The sequence below is a fragment of the Chironomus tepperi genome, unplaced genomic scaffold (genome assembly GCF_022539635.2).
Source record: "Chironomus tepperi strain 1889 unplaced genomic scaffold, CSIRO-AGI_Ctep_v1 contig_244, whole genome shotgun sequence".
In the NCBI taxonomy this organism is placed as follows: Eukaryota; Metazoa; Arthropoda; class Insecta; order Diptera; family Chironomidae; genus Chironomus; species Chironomus tepperi.
Window position 1 is genome coordinate 609,461 of NW_027226366.1, and position 21,854 is coordinate 631,314.

Sequence of the window (21,854 nt, forward strand, 5' to 3'; positions counted from 1 at the left end):
CATTTCAGAACATCATGAGTCGATTAAACATCTTAAAATGACATTAATAAATAAATTCGGTTAATTAATAAGTTTTCCATAATATGGATGATTTTATTGATGTTTTCATACATTTTATATAAAGTAATTAATGCTGAAAAAAATGTTTAATTTAATTCAATAGTTTTATTTTAAATTGAATGTATTGGAATGTAATTAATGACTTTATATCTAAGTTTCATATAGCGGTGAAATGGCATCAGTGGCCTAAATGGTAGAGCGTTGACCTTACGTATCAAAGATCGTGTGTTCAATCCCAGGCCAGGCCATGTCTAATTTTCAAATCTCCTTTTCTATTCCACCGTTCTAGTTACGAAGCTCAGTTCTGCTGTTATGTGCAGTTTTTAAGTCTTTAGCACATAATGAGTCTCCAATCCTAGGTTAACAAGTATATATTAATAATATGACTTTCTTTACAAAATCTTTCATATACGAATTGAAACTAGGCACATTGCAGAGTACATCGGGTCTTATGACTTATTCGTGTATTTGCAATGTCCAGAATTTCGGATCCTACTAAAAACTGCGTGTCTAAAGGGTGAGGTACAACAGATTAATAGTTGCAGTGCCTCCAGCCCTTAAGAATGGGCCCTTCAAGTAACATATAATTTGTAGGATGATTCAACCTAATTTACCTATAAGTTATGCTAAGAATAGCACTTCATATGAGCACAATTGCATGGTTCAGTAATGGATCATTGTGATAGAATCTCTTAAAGTCTTTCTTTTATATAAATTTATTTACATAAAGCTTTTATTTTCATTCTTTGATCTAAAACTTAACAATTAGGTATTCGACGTTTACTTTGATGGAATGTGAGCTCCTTCTGGTCTGTAACCGTCCTTATCAGCAACATAGTTGAGGGTGATGGTCTCTCCTTCTGGTGTGATCCATGAGATTGTTCCTCTAACAACTAATTCTTCAGCGTCTGATCCGAAGTTGTTAACAACAGCTGATTCTTGACGCTTGGTTCCATCACTTGTTTCATATCCGAATTTGTAGCTGTCTAATCCAATATTGTCATTCTGTTGGAATAAGCAGATTGAATGTAAGTTAGGATTTTAAGGATTTTTTGAAAATTTTAAGCTAGTTCCAATTTTTGACAAATTTGCATCATTAAATCACAATTTTTGATAAAATTGCACTCACTTCGTAACTAAGGATTTGAGCATTCTTTGAGTCATCAGCTGGACGAGCCAATGCTGAGACGAGGAGAACTGAGAATACAATAACGAATTTCATGATGTTTGAGTTTTTTTTAATTTTTTGGTTATTTGGTTTGAATAGCTTGATATTTGACACTGCACTGACTGATAAAACCAAAACGCACGCCGTTTTTATATTCGACAGACGTTTCTTCGTTTTGTTTTTGGAGACAGCATTGAACTTTTCTTTTAGCGCACAAGAACATCATGAGTCGTTTTAATGCTTTTTTTTTGCTAATTTTATTGATGTTTTCATACATTTTATATCAGGTAATTAAGGAAAATATATAATATAACATAATTAAAATTGTCTGATTCAATTCAATTACTTTATTTTAAATTGGATGTATTGGAATGAAATTAATGAAGTTACATCTTAGTTCCATATAGCGGTGAAATGGCATCAGTCTACCTAAATGGTAGAGCGTTGGCCTTACGTGCCAAAGATCGTGGGTTCAATCCCAGACCTTTTCTAATTTTTGAAACTCAGTTCCGGTGTTAGATGCAGTTTTTAAGTATTTGGCACATAATGTGTCTCCAATACTAGGTTAACATGAATATACTTAGTATCTGCCAAAGAAGTCCAGCAAAAACTTAGAGTGTTTGTCAACAGCTGTTACAGACGGATTCTCAGAATTTGGTGGAATTGGAATCCAGAAGACTGGCCATCAAAAAGTGTATTATTGAAAAGAGCTGGACAGAAGGACATTAATCGCGAGACTTTCATGCGAAAGTACGGCTGGATAGGTCACACACTTCAAAAACGCAACACAGTAGAAAATGTCAACGCAGGGGAAGAAAAACAAGTTTGTTTAACGACTTAGGATGGAATCCACAAGGAAAAAGACGTCCTGGAACTCCAAAAGCAACATAGCGTAGGACGGTTTTAAAAGAATGTCAGTAAGCTGCAAAGACGGAGAATTTGTACAATCTTTGTGATAAGGCCAGCAACAGAGTCAGATGGAAGGCCTTTTGTAGAAACTTAGGCTCCACATCGGAGCATGGTTCCAGTAAGTAAGTAAGTAATTTAGTACCTGGATGACTTTTTTTATGAAATATTGCATACATATACGAATTGTAACTAGGTACATTGCAGACTACATCGAATCCAAAAATTTCTCAAAATCCCGATCTTGAACGATTTTCGGAATCGGGATTAAATGTGATCACAATCACTACCAAAATTTCAAATTATAATAGTCGTTAAAATGAATATTTAGTTTAGATTCAGCAATTATTACCAATTTAATATGAAATTTTAAAGAAAGTTTCAATATTCAACTTCTAAAATTGTGGCTGAAATTATTAGATCAGTTTTTTAGTGACATAATACATGATTTTTAAACGTGTTATTTTTTGATTTTTTTAAAATTTAAGACTTAAATTTGAAGTTTTTGCTTTAATATGAAATGAATTCTCAATCCCGTAATTCCGGGTTTGAAGCTTCTCCAATCCCGGAATTGCGGGACCGGAAAAACGTCCGAGATCGCGGGATTGAAATCCCTAGGTGAGGGACAGCAGATTAATAATCGCAGTGCCTCTAGCTCATAAGGCTGGGCCGTTCAAGCATAGTTCCACATAATTTGTAGGGTGATTCAATTTACCTAATTTACCTATAAGTTGTGCTAAGAATTGCATTTCATATGAGCATGATTGTATGGTTCAGTAATGGATCATTGTGATAGAATCTCTTAAAGTCTTTCTTTTATATAAATTTATTTACATAAAGCTTTTTATTTTCATTCTTTGATCTAAAACTTAACAACTACATATTCGACGTTTACTTTGATGGAATGTGAGCTCCTTCTGGTCTGTAACCGTCTTTGTCAGCAACATAATTGAGGGTGATGGTCTCTCCTTCTGGTGTGATCCATGAGATTGTTCCTCTAACAACTAATTCTTCAGCATCTGATCCGAAGTTGTTAACAACAGCTGATTCTTGACGCTTGGTTCCGTCACTTGTTTCATATCCGAATTTGTAGCTGTCTAATCCAATGTTGTCATTCTGTTGGGATAAGATTGAGGATTAGTTAGGAATTTAAAGAATTATTTGTGGTTTTTATAAGGATTTTCAGGGAAATTTCAAGCTAGTTCACAGAACTGCATTTTATAGCTTGTATTCTTAAAAGCATCACATTGCACTCACTTCGTAACTAAGGATTTGAGCATTCTTTGAGTCATCAGCTGGACGAGCCAATGCTGAGACGAGGAGAACTGAGAATACAATAACGAATTTCATGATGATTGAGTTTTTTGGTTATTTGGTTTGAATAGCTTGATATTTGACACTGCACTGACTGATAAAACCAAAACGCACGCCGTTTTTATATTCGACAGACGTTTCTTCGTTTTGTTTTTGGAGACAGCATTGAACCTTTTACAACTTGAACTTTTCTTTTAGCGCACAAGAACATCATGAGACGGTTTAATGCTTTTTTAAACATATTTAAATGACATTAATGAATAAATTCGGTTAATTTGTTAAGCTGTTAAGTTTCCCATAATATTGCTAATTTTATCGATGTTTTCATACATTTTATATAGTAATTAATGCATAAGCATGCTGAAATTAAAAAAATGCCTGATTTAATTCAATTACTTTATTTTAAATTATTGGAATGTAATTAATGGATATGCAACTTAGTTCTATCAAATCTGTAGATTGAGGTACTACCTATAAATTTTACTAGAACTTTTTTAACTATAATTAAATGCAACACTGTAGTACAGTTTAGCAATAATACAGCGGTGGGCAATTACATTACGCGAGGCACCTTGATTGAAAGCCTGGATCGACACATTTCAAATAGGTTATGGCATTTCCAAAAACGTTTGGGACACACTAAATTGCCGCGGCACGGAAATTGCCCACCACTGCAATACTCTGTAGAATTCAATAATCCTTCATCTCCCTCCCCTCGCATTGCCTACGAGCATGATTCCATGGTCTAGTTATGGATCACCGTGATTTCAAGGGTACATGCCATTACCTCTTAGGAATCACTTACTATATTACACAAGAAAATGAATTTTAAAATCCCCTTACGGAGAGGGCAAGTCAGAGCAGTCTCAAAATTGTAGACCCTCAAAAAACGAACGTAATAAGTGAACGATCCCCGAAGGAAAACAATACATTTTGACTACCGTATCATGAGTCTTGAGTTTCAAGCTTTTAATAAGCTTTGTATAACATCCAAAATATCAATAATAAAGCTTAATATTTGTCATTGTTTCATTTTGTGAAGAACTTTTAATTAAGAAGACAACATCAGCTTCCAAAAATCAACATATTAAGCTAATAAACTTTTTGTGAATCCTCGTGCTTTTTAAAAGCTTCGAACCTTTCTCTTGCGACAAAGCTTTGTATATTTGATTACGAAGCTCAACAGCAGAATAAACAAAAAATGATAATACACAAAATCTACTTGAACTTGAAAAACACAAAAAACCAGTTTGGCCATATTTGGATCATGACAATACAAAACCATTGATTTTGGACAGATTAAAAATAGACATGCGATGAGTTCAAAAACATCCTTCGATCAAAATTCAGCAATAACTTAATCTTTCTATCATCTAATATGTTTTTAATCGTCTGATGCAAGTCAATTTATGTGATTGCCTTTTTAGTCATGTCCAGTGACAAATCTTTTTTTGTATGATTTTATTAAGCACGTTTTACTATTCTTGAATGGAATGATAATATGCATAAAACGATGGTTGGAGGTTACAGTGATGTTCTTCTTAGTAAATGGACTGTAAATGAGTTGTAAAGCTATTGGGTGTGAAGATAATTATGGTAATAAGATAATTTGAAGATACTTAGCTTACATAGCTTATAAGACATACTACAATTAGGTTTCGTTTTAATCTGCAGGTTTTATGGGAGTCTGCTGCCTTAGACGAACTGCAAGTAATAAGTCCTGACCATCTCAAACGCAGTAAATGTAGAGCTACGCTTCTTGATCGAACCGCATCTTTTTGTGGCTGCTAGTATAGTTTGCATTCCTGAAAACTGAATAAATTAGCAGGCTACAATGTTGCAACTCAATAAGTTCATTATTTAGGATAGTTCAGTGATGCACCGATCTTTTCTGCCCTTGAAAAAAAAATCTGCAATCCACTTAAGCTACATCCCGAGCGGCACAATATGGTGAATATCATTTTTGAAAACATCAACGAATCGAAACAGCCGTCATGGTATCGTCAGAGGAGCTATGCGTCTTAGTGTTAAAGCATTAACAGTATGTAGCTATCTCCGTGCGAACACACTGTGCTATTCGGGATAAAAGTCAAAAATCTAGAAAAAATTGTAAAAACTCTCAATATGATGGTGAAATAAACGTCAATTAGGTTCTACGGCATATTTACGGCATGGATATCGATTGAGAAATATCGTTGTTGCCCTTAAATATTTCTGACCTGTCATTCTTAGTTTATCTTAATGATAAGCTTTTAATAAATTCCTGATTCCTTTTAATAAAATAACTAAGGGTCTATAATTGTCACAACTATATTAATAATGAATAAAATCAGTGACAATTGGCATTTGAATGCAATGTAAATGATTTTTTCAGTGTTGGGCAACCTTTTGTTTCTCGGGGCACACCTTGGTGGTAAGCCTGGACAGAAACCCTACACGACATACGGTTCATGACATTTTCAGAAGGAATATTTGTGTACCGCAGCACACAGGTTGTCCACCACTGAACTATTTAATTAAATAATCCAAGCCTAAGCTCCTATACCATTAACATGATCTTGTCCGATAAAATGCAAACAATTTATAACAATTTAATTTTCAAAGTTGAATCTTTATTACACGACTTAATATGTAAATTAACTTAATCGACTTACTTGAACGCATGTGAAATGTCAACACATTCATATTTCTTTGTAACTAAACGCATCACCATAAGCATCGTCGTCCTCTTCTAAATTGTGCAAAAAAAAAATTATAAATATTCACATTTTTCAGCACAGCGAGCACAAACTTGCTAATGGCAAATAAAAAGTGTTGAGCTATTAGACCGGTTTTAATATTGAATTGATTTCTTTTGATGGCACTACTAACCTTGAAGTTACTTTTTTATGCCTTATGATATGAAAAATCTCTACGGATAGAGTTGATCCGTAAAATTGGCTAGTATTAAAAATAGAAGAAACTTGATGACCAAAATGCTGAATATCCAATTTATAATTAAGTAAAGCTTGACGATACACAACAAAAAAAAATGGAAATTATTAATGAAACCATAGCTGAATGAGTAGCTGAAAAAAAAGAAGTCATTTTAAAGGTCATTGTCACGAACATCTTTTTTTAGGTGATTTACAAGCGATGCCGAAGCCCTTGACAGTCGAAACTTTATCGAATGAGAGTAATAATAATCCATTTATTAATGTGTTTTTGTTTATTTTATTAATTAAGCATAGCTGCACAGCTACTCTATGATTTTTGGACGGAAGCCTTTCTCATCTGCCTCATATTCGACCTTAATGAAAAAAATGAGAAGCTATAGACACAAAAAAATACATATTATTGCTTTAAATGCTTACTTTATGAACCTTCCCATCATCATCAACAAACTCGTAAGATCCGCGAACTGTCAAGCCACCAACGTATTTGAAATCTCCAACTTCTGTATGTTTTGAACCGTCCGATGTCTCAACACTTTTGGATTTCAACAGAAATAATAAGAAGAAGATCTTGATTTGACCAAAAATAGAATTAACTCACTCAAAATGATATCCTTTATCTGGCTTGTTGTGGACGATATCTTGTTTGATAATTTCAGGCTTTGGCTTTTCATCGTCAATCGGCAATGCCATTATCGTTGCGATCACAAAAGTCAATACAATTATCGTCTTCATTATTGGTACTTTAAGGCACAAGAGATATGTAAAAAATCACTTGCGGCTTTGATGCAGTCAAGAGTCAAACTACTTCTTTTCGTTCAACGGAGGTTACAGTTTGATGCTTATATCCAAATGTGAGACATTTCATTACATAACGTACAAAAATTAAGCTGTGTGTTATTTTTGAAACAACAACTGCTGCGCAGCCGCTTAAGATTTCACTTTCGATAGATCCAAGATCGAATGATTATTATGCTAATCGTCTTTCCTGTTCTAACTTAAGTTTCTTTTCATTCTTTTGGAATAAAATTATCATAATTTGGATTCTTTTTACTTAATTCATTATGCATGCGATTTCCATTTTCAGAAGAAAATGATGAGGCTTGATCCGCACCTTTTTTGATCTTAATTGTTTTAAATTTTATGTTTCTTGATATTTTATGGAGATGACTTTTCACATTTCGGGTTAGGCTTGATATTCCAGAAAATTATGTGGACGTGATGAAGTCTTTGGAAATTTTTGAGATGGAGCTGATTACTAATTTTTGAAATTTGCAGGGAAACGTTTGATTTGAACAGTGGTGGACAGCCTGTATGCCGCCAAAAATGATTCGAAATGCCATGAACAGTATGCTCTGTGCCATCTCTTAGTCAAGTCTTACAACCAAGATGCACCGCGAAAAATAAATGATTACTTACCACTGGATTAGACAATGGCTTTATATTGTAGCTGTCAATGTTAGCAGGACTCTGACAATTGGACTCCACTGGACTTTAAAGTCCAATTTAAATGAAGTTTAAACTCCACTGCAATCCAAAATGAAATCCTGTTAACTCTGGGTAAAGCTGTCATCGTCGTTTGCAATAAATATTGCTCTACTGCATGCCCGAGTGACAAATATGAATTCTTCGTTGTGTCTCTTTCTCGATGTTGCAGACATTTGGCAGTCTTGATGGAACCTTCTTCATTTGTGTCGCTTTTATATCTTAATTAATCAAGTACTTGAGAACACTGCATGTGAATGTGACTGGAAGAAGCCAATAAATGAAGGCGATTTCTATTTTAATTACTTACTTACTTCCTTGACTGGGGTGAACGGGGTTCCGTGTAGAGAACGTCTGTAGACAGCTCTATTTTTTGATATCTTATCAACATGTCCTTATCAACACATCAAATCCGATTTCTATTATATCAGACTTGAAAGCTACGTAGCGTCTTGTTCATTTATGTTGCTCGGGATTCAATCCTAATTCTATTGATATATTCTGAATTTTTCCCAATATTTAAATTTAAGTCTTTAAATTCATTTTGATGTAGATTTTGGCATTATTGATCTTAATTTTGTTGGATATGATTTTTTGTACAGGCATTGCAGCAAGATATACATCTTAAAAATTGAACTTATTTATACTGATGAATGCAATACTCAATATGACTTGAAATTCATCAAAATTCTAATGCAGCACCAAAATTTCTCATTCACAAAACTCAACTTATGAACTTCCAGCAAGCCTATAAACACCTTTTGCTTAAAAATAGCCCAATAAAAATTTATGAGCCGAATCAGCGATATCAAAACTTATGCATGAATAATCCATTAAATTACCATAATATATGCTTACTTAATATGCTCTTAAGGCAATTTATATCCATAAATATAATCGAGACATGCTGATAAGAAATTCTGAAGAATTAAAGGAATCCAAAATAATAATTCTAAAAATAAAGCATCGCAACTGACTTTTTTTATTGTTGGAATTCTACCAAGACATGTCCAAGCAAGCCTGAAAAGAAGCGACAACTTTTATTTCCACTGCCAAAAAAAAAAACTAAATGCCAGGGTTTGTGAGATCGAAAAAAAAAGTTGTTTTTAATACGCACTGCCTTTAAACTCTCCCAACCATGTGCAAAAAAAAAGAAGAAGCGACGTATCAGAGACATTATAGAGTAGTTTCCAAAAAAAGAGAAGAATAAGAACGAAAACATATGCAAATAAGAAGCCGTCAAGAAAGGTATATAAGAGGTGGTCGGTGCTATTTTCACTCATTGTATAATTTAATTTCTTTCAATAAAGATCTAAACCACAATATCAAAAACAAAATGAAACACCTCGTAGTATTCTGTTTGGTCATCGTTGCCGCATTGGCTGCACCACAAGAAGAAGTCTCAGTCTTGAGAAGCGACTCATCAATCGATCAAGCTGGATACTCATTCACCTACGAACAATCAGACGGACAAAAACGTGACGAAACTGGTGAGGTTAAGAACGCTGGACAAGAAAACGAAAGCATTGCCGTCCGTGGAAGTTTCCAATTCACAGCCCCTGATGGACAAACATACACAGTCAACTACGTAGCTGATGAAGGTGGTTTCCGTCCAGAAGCATCCCACATCCCAGTCTAAATCCATATTGTGTAAATTGTACAACTAAGTGCCAACACCAAATGCTTGTTACCATGATTAAGCAATCGAATTTGTGAAATAAATATCAAAAGGGTTTTTTAATTAAAAAAATATTTGTTTTTGTGTGACTTACTTCTCCTTTAAAGATTCTTAGGTGATCAACTAGGTATAGGTAGAAGAATTGCAGTTTGCTGGCATGCAAATGCACTGAAGTGGCTGCATTAATGGTAATATTACTGGATCTCAGTAGATACTCATCCGAGCGATACAAATGAAGAAGGCTTCGCTACGGAGTATCAAAGGATTCGATAAACCTGCTTTAATAAGCACTAAATGGAAGCCGCATTTGTTTGGTGATCATATGGCTGCCATGGAAAGTTCCGTGACGAAGCCTTCTTCATTTGTGTCTTTTGGGTCAAGAGATTAGCAAAATATTGTATAATTTCAAGATATTATCCCGAGCGACACATAGCAGCCAAAGGTAGACTTATGAAATTCATATGAACTCCAAATAAACGAGTTCAATGTGGCTTCCAGATTAATTACAAGCTACGCCTTTAAGTCTTTTGAATATGCAATCAAACAAGAGTGCGCAACTTGGCATAATGTCCAGTTATGTCCAAATGCATCTTCAGGACATTATGTCAAGTTGTTCACTCGGGAAAGAAGTCCATAATATCCAAATTTATGATCAGATGGTGGAATCATCACTAATTAGAAGCTTAAATGATGATTTCTTGCAAAATATTAACATTGACTGATAATAATACCTCTGATAATCATCTCCGTGTTGCCTTATTTGCATTAGAATGGAAATTCCATTAAAATTATTTGACTTTTCTCGTTCGGAATAGAACATCAAGCATCATTTATTTTTGAGCATTGAGATGCACGATAAAAGTTGTTTGCAGTTCAAATATTTGTTCTAATGACTGCCTTAGTGGAATTTATAGAGTATACATTAGAGCTCAAAAGAGTTGAAATTACTATCAAGTATTGTTGATTTTAAGTCAATTGAAGATGACATCAAGCTCTAGTAAGCACAATGACTAAGGCCTTGACTTTGTAGAATTACAGCTTAACCTAGCTTGACCCTGACAGGCAATGACAATACTTTTGTATTACAGAAAGCCCACAACGGTACCTAAAAGCTGTCTCTATGCCTGTTAGGGTAAGTGACATAATAGGACTTATAGAAAGCAGATCATTAAAAGGACAGTTCCACAAATCATATTTCCAGATTATAGACCAGTTTGTATAAATTTTTATAGCAATAATGATAAGATCCTCATGCAAATTTAATGACTTTTTGGACTGGAAGTTGAATTTTTATTCTTGTCACACGTGATGGTGATTTTTCTATTTTTGGATGTGATTATTAATTAGAAACTTTAATGGATTTAGCTGAAATTCATGGAATGCAGTTTTATTATGCAACATTTATTATGTCCGAGCAACACAGAGTAAGCAAATGCAGTCATTGAGAATCTTATTGAATTATTGAGATCCAGTACAACAGAATAAATTGTCAAGAATGTGGATTTCCACTGTCTGAGCTGGAATAGCCGGTTTACAATGATTTCAGCCTAACAACCTAAGCATTTGAATTCAAAATTCACATCCCGTATTCAAATTCCTTAATAATAATTAAACAGCAATAAAAATATTAATAATACTACTAACTGGAACCTTAGTAACGTAATCCAAAGATCAAGTCTGCATAAATTGCAAATATTGTCATCACATCTTAAGAAATTCGCAAGAAATTCTCAATCATTTGAATTGACATTTGATACTTCTTGTATTTCACATACACGATGAACAAGCTTTGGTCAATATATCGAAATACAAAAAATCCAAGGTGGTTCTGTTAAAAGATCAAAGTGTCAAAGAATCTTCTGCCACAAAACAATGGACCATAAAACATTAAATTGGGGATTTTTGATTATAGGAATGCAAAGCTTAATTGAATGACCTCCTAGACTTGATAATTTTACACTAATTTTTTCGCATTGTTAATATTTTATGGACGGCACGTTTCAGATACATGATGCTTCTGAAAAAAAAATCTTCGGATGTTATTATTTACTGGTTATTTATGAAAAGGAAGTAGATTTAAATTTATCAGGCAAGCTGCGTATTGACGACGTCCATGGATTAGACTAATACAATTGAGTATGATAACTTTAGTAATGGAATTAGGGGTTAGACACTAGTTAGACTTGTGGCAGATTTGTTTTTTGAGCATCAGCTTGTAGTTGCTAGTTACTGCAAGGTTTCAGCTTGTATTTTAGCTCAAGTTCACTTGACTTTCTCTGTTGTCGCATTTTTGTAATATCTACCAGATTGTAGTCATCATTAAATGCCAAACTAGATCCATGCGACATGTCTGCTGTCTGGTTGTCATGCTGATGTAAAAAACAGACAGATACACGTGACATGCTGTAGAAAACTTCATGATTTTCCTTGAAATGGGCCAAAAATAGCCATCAAGGTGTCTTCCATGTTTTGTCAGCAGCTCATGGACGTAGCGCTTCATCGCTGCTGACTGAATTGTGCTGCTCGGGACCAAAATCACAAAAAACATCATCCAAATACCCAAGTCTGCATCTTCACTTTCAATCTCATTATAATCAAAAAATTTAAGCTCAATGCTCACATCCAACAAGTGAGAAATGACCAAAATACCGAAACCGAAAGTGAAAAATGATGCCAAATAAAGCTCAGTGGCAAAATCATTAATATTGAAATTTTTTAACCTACTAATCTTTAATGATCTACATATGTTTCGTCCGTTAAATTTATGTAGTGATTTAAAGAGGATAAAAATGGAAATAAAGGTGCAGAAATTTTAATCATATGATAATTGAGTTAAGTATGCAAATTCCTTGATACATTTCAGGCATCGATGGGATTTTGTAAATATTAACAAACTTTTGAAATTTTTTATGACGTGAAAATTTTAATTTTGGCATTTTATTTTCATTGTCAAGTGCATTAAAGAGGAGTTTTTTGATTGTTGCTGTTGGCATCAAATCCATACAAATTGGATTTCATAAGCTCATCAGATAAAGTAATTTGAATTTGGGTTTCATTGATGAAAAATGTGAATGCTGATATTTGATGGTTGCTAGGCTATTCCTTGTGTTGCTAGGCTGTTCCATGTACTTGAAAGGAGTGCTGGTTGGTCTCTTAGTGATATAATGCTGAGAGTTGCATTTTTCGTTACATATGAGAATTGAAATCAGCTGTCAGGTTGGCGTCAGGGCAAATTCACGGCTTACCGTTAATACGGTGACATTGCGGTGTCTTTACGGACGCATTGCCGAGTGGACAAAAGACCGTTAGAAATAGTCAGTGCTGTTCGGGTACGGTTCAGGGAACAGTATGGGAATTTTTAAGAATTTTCAGGATAGACTTATGTTTGATTATAGACTATGAAGCTGAGATGGCAATAGTGTACTTAGCAATAGTATGCAATGTATTATTAGCAAACCAATGAACAGCTGAAATCTTGTTGGCTCTAAGTATGCTACCGTTTGGGTGCAGTCGAATATCACCAATCTAGTTGCTAAGAGAACCTTTTAATCTTCTAAAATTCAGGCTACACCTTTGAGATTCAATTCTTAAGAATTCATAGACAGTCACTTAAAGATCAAGAATTGTGAACTTTCTGAGAGAACCAATGTCTTTTAGTAAAGCAGTTAATTAAGATGCAGCATGAAGTCTAGTCAAAATGATCAAAATCTGGTATAACAGCCGGATAGCAACAAATTGTCACAGAATTGCAACAAATCGCTAAATTCTTTAAAATTTGCATCATTTCCTAGCTAGACAATCAGCATGCTCTTTGTATGTCAGACAATATTAATCAAAAATGAAACATGCACGCTCCAATACCCCAAATCCACTTTAATTTAATCCATCAAATCTACAGCCATATCAATAAATCACCCAAAATTTCAGACACATCATATCAGTTACAATTAATCATCTAACCAAAAACCTGAGTGTCCACACTTGAACATCTCACTCGATTGTGTATTCTCACATGTTATCATTTGAATACTCATTAAAATGTAAAATGACTAAATGAGTATGGCAGTTTACATCCAAAAATATATCCATAAGCGCTTCTCAATATTTTGTGTGACTTCATCTCTTGCTTATGGACCTGTAGACATATTTGATAATAATGCATCATATTACGGCAGATGACAATAAATTTATTCATAAAAAACTAGTGTGTTTCCCCTCTTCTGACTATGTTACACAAATACAATCATCATCATCATGTTTATCTTATTGTTATTCCTCAATATGGCATTTTGAGCTTGTTGACCTACAGAAAATATATATGAACATCCCAAAATTTCATGAGATTATGCACGTTAACGAATCTAATGTCATTGTTAAGCAGCAGCAAGCAAAAAAGAAGTCATTCGCAAATGCAAACATGATCTTCACTTTCACAAACTTTATTGATTCTCATCAATGAATTTCAAAATGACTTTATGAATGAGTGACTATATACATACTTGAATTATTCAATTTCATTAAGTAAATAGCGATTATATCAGATGTGGATATATTCGAAATATGATCTAAATTTTATATACGTGAACAAATCGAGTGATCATACTCTCAATGGATATACGATGTATCGATGTAGTATGTATGTTAATACGGAGACTATAATCCAATAAGAAACCCTGAGACGAAGACGACAACGACAATGATGATAATAAAGAAGAAGTCTTGTTCGAATACTATCACAAAATTCAGTGCCAATGATAAAAAATATATGACGAAGAAGCTATGTTTATTGTCGCGTATTGTGGCTCGTTGCTCATTTTTTATTATGTTTTAATATGTATTGTTGTTGTTGTACGATTGTACGATATCGAATTTGTCGTTTGAATTTTAAGAGTATTGATATCCATATATGCAATATGGACCACTCTTGGATGAAATAGAGTCAAGCCAATTCTACTATAAAAGCGTCGTACTCTAGTTGCATTATCATCATAGTTATCTTACAATCCTTCCAAGAAAGACCTGATAAAAGCACAAAAAACAAAAAAATCAAAATGAAATTCCTCGTAGTATTGTCATTCATTGTTGCCGCAGCCCTCGCTGCCCCAGCTGGAGATGTTGAAATCCTCAAGAGCGACTTCGAGAACTTGGGATTAGACTCATACAACTTTGCGTACGTGGATTAAATTTAGTGATTTTAAAAAAAAAAAGTGAAAAAGTTTCTAAGAATCTAGAAAAGGAAGTGATTCCTTTAAGAGACATTTAAATAATTCTGTGAAAAATTTTCATAACCTCAAAAAACCAAAAGTGTATCCAAAAAGTTTAATAATTGTTAATTTCTCATCCAATAATTCAGCTATGAACAATCAGACGGACAAAAGCGTGAAGAATCAGCAGTAGTCAACAACTTCGGATCAGAAAATGAATCAATCGCAATCCGTGGATCATTCTCATTCGTTGGTGATGATGGCCAAACATACACAGTCACATACGTCGCTGACGAAAATGGATTCCAGGTAATTATTGACACTTCCTGAACATTCTTAGCAATTTGATGATTAACATGCTTCTTTCTTTTGTTTTACAGCCATCAGCTGCCCATATCCCAACCGCTTAAATTAATACAAAGTGAAAATGAAATTTAACAAAATTCCCAAAGTCCACCTTTCCAAGAATCCTTTGTATCCATCTTTTGTAATATTATTTCCTCAAAAAATTTAGTTGAAGAAATTAAAGAAGACCAAAAAAAAACTTGCCATGCCTTTTTCTTTACATTTACATTTGCAGCTCTTTTATTACAGCTATCATAATCGTTTGAAAAAAAAATTTCGGTCAGTGGTCCAACAATGGCTTGTTATGTCACCATACGCAGCACGAGAGACATTTGGAATAATTAAAATGCTCTTTTGAATAACGATGGAGATGACATTTAAGAAAAAATATTCGAATCAGCATTTTTGTGTTGTTTTTGTCGTCCGTCGAAGGATTTAGTGTCTGGACAGGAAATTGCTGCTTATATCGTACGATAGACCAGTTTAGAACTTGATCTTTACTTCGTCTGCAAAATTATCATCATCATTAATTAAGGTTGCTTGTCTTTAGTCTGAAACATTTGATGCTGGATTAGCACATAGCTATCAACTGGACATAAAGTCAGATTTGGACGTAAAGTGAGATTCTAGGTCAATGCAAAATTTTGCAAAATCTGATTGACCTTCGCATTTACCGAGGTATTTACTCAATTGCCAAAAGATCGAGTATCACCTCCTGATATCATAAACAGATAAGTTACCTCATTTGCATTAATTTGAATGTTTTTTGCTTCAACTTGTTTTGTTGAATTTTTTTCAAGTTATTTGAAATACGAAAAAAAATTTAAGATGAAAATTTATATGGAAATGACTGAAGAAGCTTATCATGAATTTAATTATTGTTTTATATGTGATTATATAACCATGGATTTGGAATTAGGGATTGTCTGTTAATGAGGTTTGAGGGATGAGATAGAACTTCATTCGAGGGATGTAGAATTTAAGCATTTGTTTAGGAATCTGAGCGGCATGCTGCCGCAAATCTCATTTGTTGATCAAAAAACAGCAGGCACAGTGTCTTCAGGACCCATAGTGTCGAACTCCACATCATTTAACGTTCTGTCATACACACGGCGACGTAGCGATCTCCTAGCAACTATTATACCTGACTCGAGAAATGGAAAAATTTAAGAATTGTTCCACAGGAGTCGCCTAAAGCTGGCTCTATCGCTGGCTTCCATTTTCCAATTTCCGATACAAAAAGCAATACTATTGTTTTTAAAAGATCCAAAAAATTGAATAGCTTCTCAAAAAAAAGAGGTAGACTTGACTACAAATTCATCCTTTTCCCTACTTGTCCGGACATAGAGACCCAGAGTTCAGAAACGACTTGGATTTTGTATGGACGAGTAGACTCGAGTCAACTTGACTCCATACAATATTCAAAACAACTTTCAGATGGGCATAAAAGTGTCATTCGGAAGCTATAATAAATTCAGATAGATTCCATACAGTTCCCATTGTGTCGCTCTGACTGACTACGTGACTAGTGCTGCAAGCTAATGAATATTAATTTGGTTCAACTTCCTACCAGAAAGCATACATTGGATGGCATTGGAGTATGCATATACATCATTTATGCACAACCCCCTTTAATTAAGCACAATCTGACACAGCAGTCTTTTCAAAAAAATTTAAGGAGCGACTTGATAGCCTGTAAAATATGTTTTCATAAAGATTTTATAGTTCTTCTATTCTCAAACTATCAATAAAGTCCTAATCTCTGAAAATAACTCAAAAAAGTTATGGTTTTGCTATCAGCTAGCAGCTTGTTTGATTTGCATAATTGGACTGGATTGAGCCGGTTTTTCCTTATTTGATTATTGCCTTTTTTCGCTAGAATATTTTTGTTGATTATTTTTTTATAGGCTTAATTTCTTGAGAAAAATGATTTTTTTTGGATATAATGCTGACCTAGCACAGCAATGTTATGAAATAGTTTCATCATCTTATTCTTTAGTATGAGGAATAGCTTAATTGGTTGCTGAATTATTAAGTCAATGTTAAGTATGATTATTTTGAACCTGGAAGTTACAGGATGAAGCCAAAAGGACTTCAGCTTACTTTAGTCAAGATTATGCTTAAGTCTGCTTGTAATCCAGTCAATTCCTAGCTGAAAGTCAATTGGAACCAAGAATTCTTATTCAAATTCCAGCATTATTAATTTGTCCAGCTGTAATCTCTAATCCATAATTCATCACATGCTGATCACATGTCAAAAAGCTTTAAATGACAAAATTTACTTCCTTCTGTAAGATTGATGACTTTATTTAGATAAGACTATAAATGACATGTTCATCATCTATCATTTAAATCCAAAAACCTCAGACAATAGTCACTTAGTCAACTTGTTACTGTAGACTATGATTTGTTGCCATATAAAGTAAAGACATTTTTCAAACATTTTGACTTTAAAAGTGCATAAATGTCAGAATGTTAATGTTAATATAATTTGTCTAAAATTAAGCAGTTTGAACTTTATTCTTGGGAATTTAAATAGCTTCAGACTTTGTCGTCAGGTGTGGAATGAATGTGAAGGAGAAGGCATTAAGGTAGATTTAGTGTATTCACACGATGGATTGAAGAAATTGCAGGAAAAAGCTGGATTATTGTACATTTTTGATCATGTATGTCCAGAAAAGGAAGAAACTCAGTTTGATCAGTCAAAGCCATTCGATCCGCAGCAGTCAATTTTTGTATCACAAGCTTAATTCTCCCGATCAGCACAAACTGTTCATGACGACCAAGTAGCTGTCATATAGCCTCTAAGAAGTACTTTTTATGTTACCTGCCATAAAAATTGGCACTTGAATGGCATGTAGTAACCATTTGACTTCCATAAAATAGCTGGTGCCAATCGGGATTCTTTGTCTAGCTCTAAGCATGTATCACTCGTCGATCACGTGAATTCTTCTTTTATTTTAGACGCATTCCAATCAAACAAGTTTGATAAGTCACATCAAGCATCTAAGAATCAAATCCCATAAATATGCAAAAATTCAGCAATTTACATTTTGGATGGAAATCCAAATGTGCATTTTGATTTGGCTATAATGAATTGATTGCTGATTTTAGGAAGCTAGCAAATAACAAACAAAATATTTTGAGGTATGAAGTAGTCATCAAGAAATTTAATTACATAATTACATAACAAGTAACCGATCCGTCAACAATTCCATTAATTGATAACCTAAAAATAACTAGCACATCAGAAAAAGAAGATAACACTTTATTAAGTAATTATACAACGATGATCATTCACATTGTAATTATGATGCCGGAGGCTATATTTTGTGGATATATGTACATCTGCTTTTAACAATCTGATGAGCACTGATGGGTGATTTTATTAATTAATATAAAAGTTTTGTTGATTCCTTGACGATGAAAATTTAGCAAGTTAACAATAGCTTGGTGTTCCGAATGGCACACGGCGTGAATAAGTCATATTTGACAAGATTCGGCCTCAAGTCATGCTGATCCAATTTTCCGTCTTTTTTACTCCATGACTCTTGGAGTTTAGAAGCATATGTATGAACCATACTTACCATAGAATATTACATGCTATATTCTGGATTCTATTGGAATTGGATTCTTATAATGGCTTTTCAACAGGAGATCATTGGAAGTGCAGTATTAAAGGAGATACAGTAAATCATCATAACACTTTGCCAGATAGTCGAGTAACCTATGATAGCTCAGTGGTAAGTATGCGACCAGAAGTCGTAAGGCTGGGTTCAAGTCTCACTCAGGATCCATTCACTCTACATCCATCATACGTTTTCGTCATCTCAATAGATTCTGGTTCATTATTACTATTCCTTGCTTCTCATATCGATTTTTCACTTCTAACATGAATTGAAGCATTGATAATGACTGGACCAGTGTGAATACAGCAAAAACACCTGCATTTTTTCGGCGGTAAATTCTGAAAAATTGCATGCCTCATTATCAGGTTAAGAATCTCCTTTTGCTTTGTTCTTGACATTTTAACTACAATTCATTCACATTTGCAGTGATTTAATGGATGATAGAACTGCTTAACGTGATTTCCCGGCATTTAAATTTGTCGTCCGAGATAAATCGAAATAAGAATCTCGACATCTGCTTATTTTAATAAATTTAAGGTTTAATATCTGTTATTCCATATTCAGGCAAAATCAGTAAATCGAGCTTGTCTTAATTTTCAAATGTAATCATCAGTGCAATTTTATTGACATTCTTAAAAACTAAATTTTAAAATCTATGTGAAAAATGAAGGAATTGACAGGGGGAAATTTTATACATTCGAATGTAAAAAAGTCATAGCATTGGAAATGATGATAATCTAGTCAGTAATTTCATCATCATTTTATACGTCATTTGATAGTTTTTGTCGTGAAAACAAGAAATTGTAGAAAGATTAGCCTCGTTCACAAGAAAAAGAAGATAATCAGATAGAAGATCCTTACGAATAATCACTTAATTCCTTAACTAGCTTCATTTGATCAGCAACAAAAAAATAATCTCAGATCTGTCATGGCAAAGAAAATAATTTTGAGATGTTTATTGTCATGTGTCTTAAACTACTGGTGCTTTTGGCAAGAAGTCGCCTTCAGGATGATATCCAGTTTCGTCAGCAACGAAGGTAAGTGTGAATGTCTACAAGGAAATGTAAATTGATTAAAATTCCATTACGTTAATTATCATATAAATGCATTACTTGTCCTTCGGGTGATGTCCATGTGACTGATCCTGTTACTGAAAGGGCTTCATCTTCTGTGCCAATATTCTTCAATACACCTTCTTCCTTTCTTGATACGCCGTCGCTGGTTTCGTATGAGAATTTGTATCCATCGATTCCGATGTTTTCGTTCTATAATGAAAGAAAAGTTCGTTAGAAATTATTTTGAATATTTTAAATTGCAGCCAACTTCAGGTCAATTATTTTGAATAATTTAAATTGCAGCCAACTTCAGGTCAATCAATTTTTCTTTTGTTTACACAAAGTTTTGTTAAATTTTTAAAAATTCGTCCTTTTAAAGAGACTTTAAGCTATTTGCTGCACTCATTAAACAATATTAAAGATAATTGGTTAAGTATCAAGTGAATTATCACTTCACAAGGAAGCAGGAACACAAAAATTTAATTTTAACAAATTTGAATCCTTGCAAATTTGAAAAATTCACAAATTAACAAAATTAAGGCTTTAAAAGTGTAAACGTACTTCATAACTCAAAATTTCAGCATCACCGGCAGGAGCAGCACTACAGTATGCAACAAAGGCAATAACGAAAATGGCAACAAATTTCATTTTTATAAATTTTGTGTTTATATATTTTATCACTTCACTAATTGTTGTGAACTCTTGAAAGTCTTTTACGAGAATGTATGATGGACCATTTCACGCCCATCTTTATATATGATAGCCAAAAAGCATCATCCTCATGCATGTTTAATTAGATAGGTGCATAATTTTATAGTTATAAACCACCCAAAACGATGAATTTTGAACGCTCTACAAAAAAATAATATAATATTATGAATTTTTTGTGACAAATACTTTAAATATTATTATATAAATCGATAGATTATTGAATTGGCTGTCGATGGCATTATGGCTCTCCTCTTTGTCCCCTTCCTTTATCACATGTCAAACATGTGTGTAACCTCATCATTATATCATAATATTTCAACTTTAGTAGCATAATGATAGCTTTTGATGACTTTTAATGATAATTGATTTACATAGGAACAGATAGACACAAACAAAAACTGGGTTCAAATTTGCATAAATTGGTCAATAATAATAATGCAATTTTGAGTGTGCTTAGCATATTCATGATATCATTAATTTTATTGTGATGAGCTGTTAATTTAAGGATTATTCAAAAATTGCTCCCAATAATGTAAAGTGTTTCCAGATAAATGCATTTTGATTGAGTCATATGCATGTCTGCAAGCTTAATGGATTGGACTTTTCTGATGTCCTATTAAACTGAAGTGAATTTTTGACTGATTGCTAAATAAATGCTCAGTCCCCTTGGTATGGCCCTACGTAATGAATAATGATCTTAAAGAATGCACGCAAACAGGCATATTGATTGCTTAAAACTACATCCAAAATTTGTGAATTCTGCAATAGAACTCTACAACGTCTGTTAATGAAGTAGTTCTTGATGAGCGGCGAGTACTGAGAATGATTAATGGTTCCATCAATAAACCTCATTAGAAACATGAGAAAGATTGATGAACTCTTGGAAGAAACTGTTGATAGATTATTTGATATTGGTAATTGGCAAAGGGTAGCCAACGATAGGGCCTGCTTCAAACGCCAATTAAGAGAGGCTGTCGGTCACATTTGATCTGTACGACCAGCGAGCCATGATCTCATAGAGTTGTTTGCAGTGATTAGTCCTTTGAGGAATCGAGTATGTGTTCATGATCCTTAGAAGTAAGATATGTAGCTGACTTAGTGGATAAACAAGAGATGCGGATGAACTTGTTAAATAATTGTGTAATCAATGATGTAAATGTGGAGAAATTGGGAACAGAGAATAGTCATAAAATATACCAAGTTCCCTTAGGTCAAGGAAGTTGGAAAATTTTTATAAATTCTTAATTTTGAAGCATTTAGACTAACTGGTTTTGCTGTGCTTGCAGATGAATTGCATTTTATTGACCCTTCAACTACCAGCACTTTAATATATCAATCAGAGTGTGGCTTTCTCAAAAACGATTGC

At 33.7% G+C, this 21,854-nt stretch overlaps 6 protein-coding genes across 6 annotated transcripts; 2 read left to right on the forward strand and 4 right to left on the reverse strand.

The window, feature by feature from the left end:
* Window positions 1–760: 760 nt before the first annotated feature.
* On the reverse strand, window positions 761–1,338 carry LOC139091444 (flexible cuticle protein 12-like). Its single transcript, XM_070641531.1, has 2 exons — window positions 1,190–1,338; window positions 761–1,065 (listed from the first exon to the last, which is right to left on the reverse strand). The coding sequence occupies exons 1-2, from the start codon at window positions 1,280–1,282 to the stop codon at window positions 841–843; spliced, it is 318 nt and encodes a 105-aa protein (XP_070497632.1). The 5' UTR covers window positions 1,283–1,338; the 3' UTR covers window positions 761–840.
* Window positions 1,339–2,944: 1,606 nt separating this feature from the next.
* LOC139091482 (flexible cuticle protein 12-like) lies at window positions 2,945–3,698 on the reverse strand. Its single transcript, XM_070641602.1, has 2 exons — window positions 3,392–3,698; window positions 2,945–3,250 (listed from the first exon to the last, which is right to left on the reverse strand). The coding sequence occupies exons 1-2, from the start codon at window positions 3,482–3,484 to the stop codon at window positions 3,026–3,028; spliced, it is 318 nt and encodes a 105-aa protein (XP_070497703.1). The 5' UTR covers window positions 3,485–3,698; the 3' UTR covers window positions 2,945–3,025.
* Window positions 3,699–6,618: 2,920 nt separating this feature from the next.
* On the reverse strand, window positions 6,619–8,088 carry LOC139091483 (larval cuticle protein 65Ag1-like). Its single transcript, XM_070641603.1, has 4 exons — window positions 7,801–8,088; window positions 6,983–7,609; window positions 6,802–6,916; window positions 6,619–6,737 (listed from the first exon to the last, which is right to left on the reverse strand). The coding sequence occupies exons 2-4, from the start codon at window positions 7,114–7,116 to the stop codon at window positions 6,687–6,689; spliced, it is 300 nt and encodes a 99-aa protein (XP_070497704.1). The 5' UTR covers window positions 7,117–7,609; window positions 7,801–8,088; the 3' UTR covers window positions 6,619–6,686.
* A 1,114-nt stretch (window positions 8,089–9,202) lies between these two features.
* Window positions 9,203–9,505, forward strand: LOC139091426 (larval cuticle protein 65Ag1-like). The gene has a single exon (XM_070641511.1). The coding sequence runs from the start codon at window positions 9,203–9,205 to the stop codon at window positions 9,503–9,505; it is 303 nt and encodes a 100-aa protein (XP_070497612.1).
* Window positions 9,506–14,525: 5,020 nt separating this feature from the next.
* LOC139091317 (flexible cuticle protein 12-like) lies at window positions 14,526–15,183 on the forward strand. The gene is made up of 3 exons (XM_070641343.1): window positions 14,526–14,714; window positions 14,898–15,057; window positions 15,129–15,183. Exons 1-3 carry the CDS (start codon window positions 14,596–14,598, stop codon window positions 15,156–15,158), a joined length of 309 nt encoding a protein of 102 aa, XP_070497444.1. The 5' UTR covers window positions 14,526–14,595; the 3' UTR covers window positions 15,159–15,183.
* A 4,195-nt stretch (window positions 15,184–19,378) lies between these two features.
* Window positions 19,379–20,462, reverse strand: LOC139091352 (endocuticle structural glycoprotein ABD-5-like). Its single transcript, XM_070641392.1, has 3 exons — window positions 20,339–20,462; window positions 19,835–19,987; window positions 19,379–19,773 (listed from the first exon to the last, which is right to left on the reverse strand). The coding sequence occupies exons 1-3, from the start codon at window positions 20,423–20,425 to the stop codon at window positions 19,693–19,695; spliced, it is 321 nt and encodes a 106-aa protein (XP_070497493.1). The 5' UTR covers window positions 20,426–20,462; the 3' UTR covers window positions 19,379–19,692.
* Between the last annotated feature and the right edge of the window lie 1,392 nt (window positions 20,463–21,854).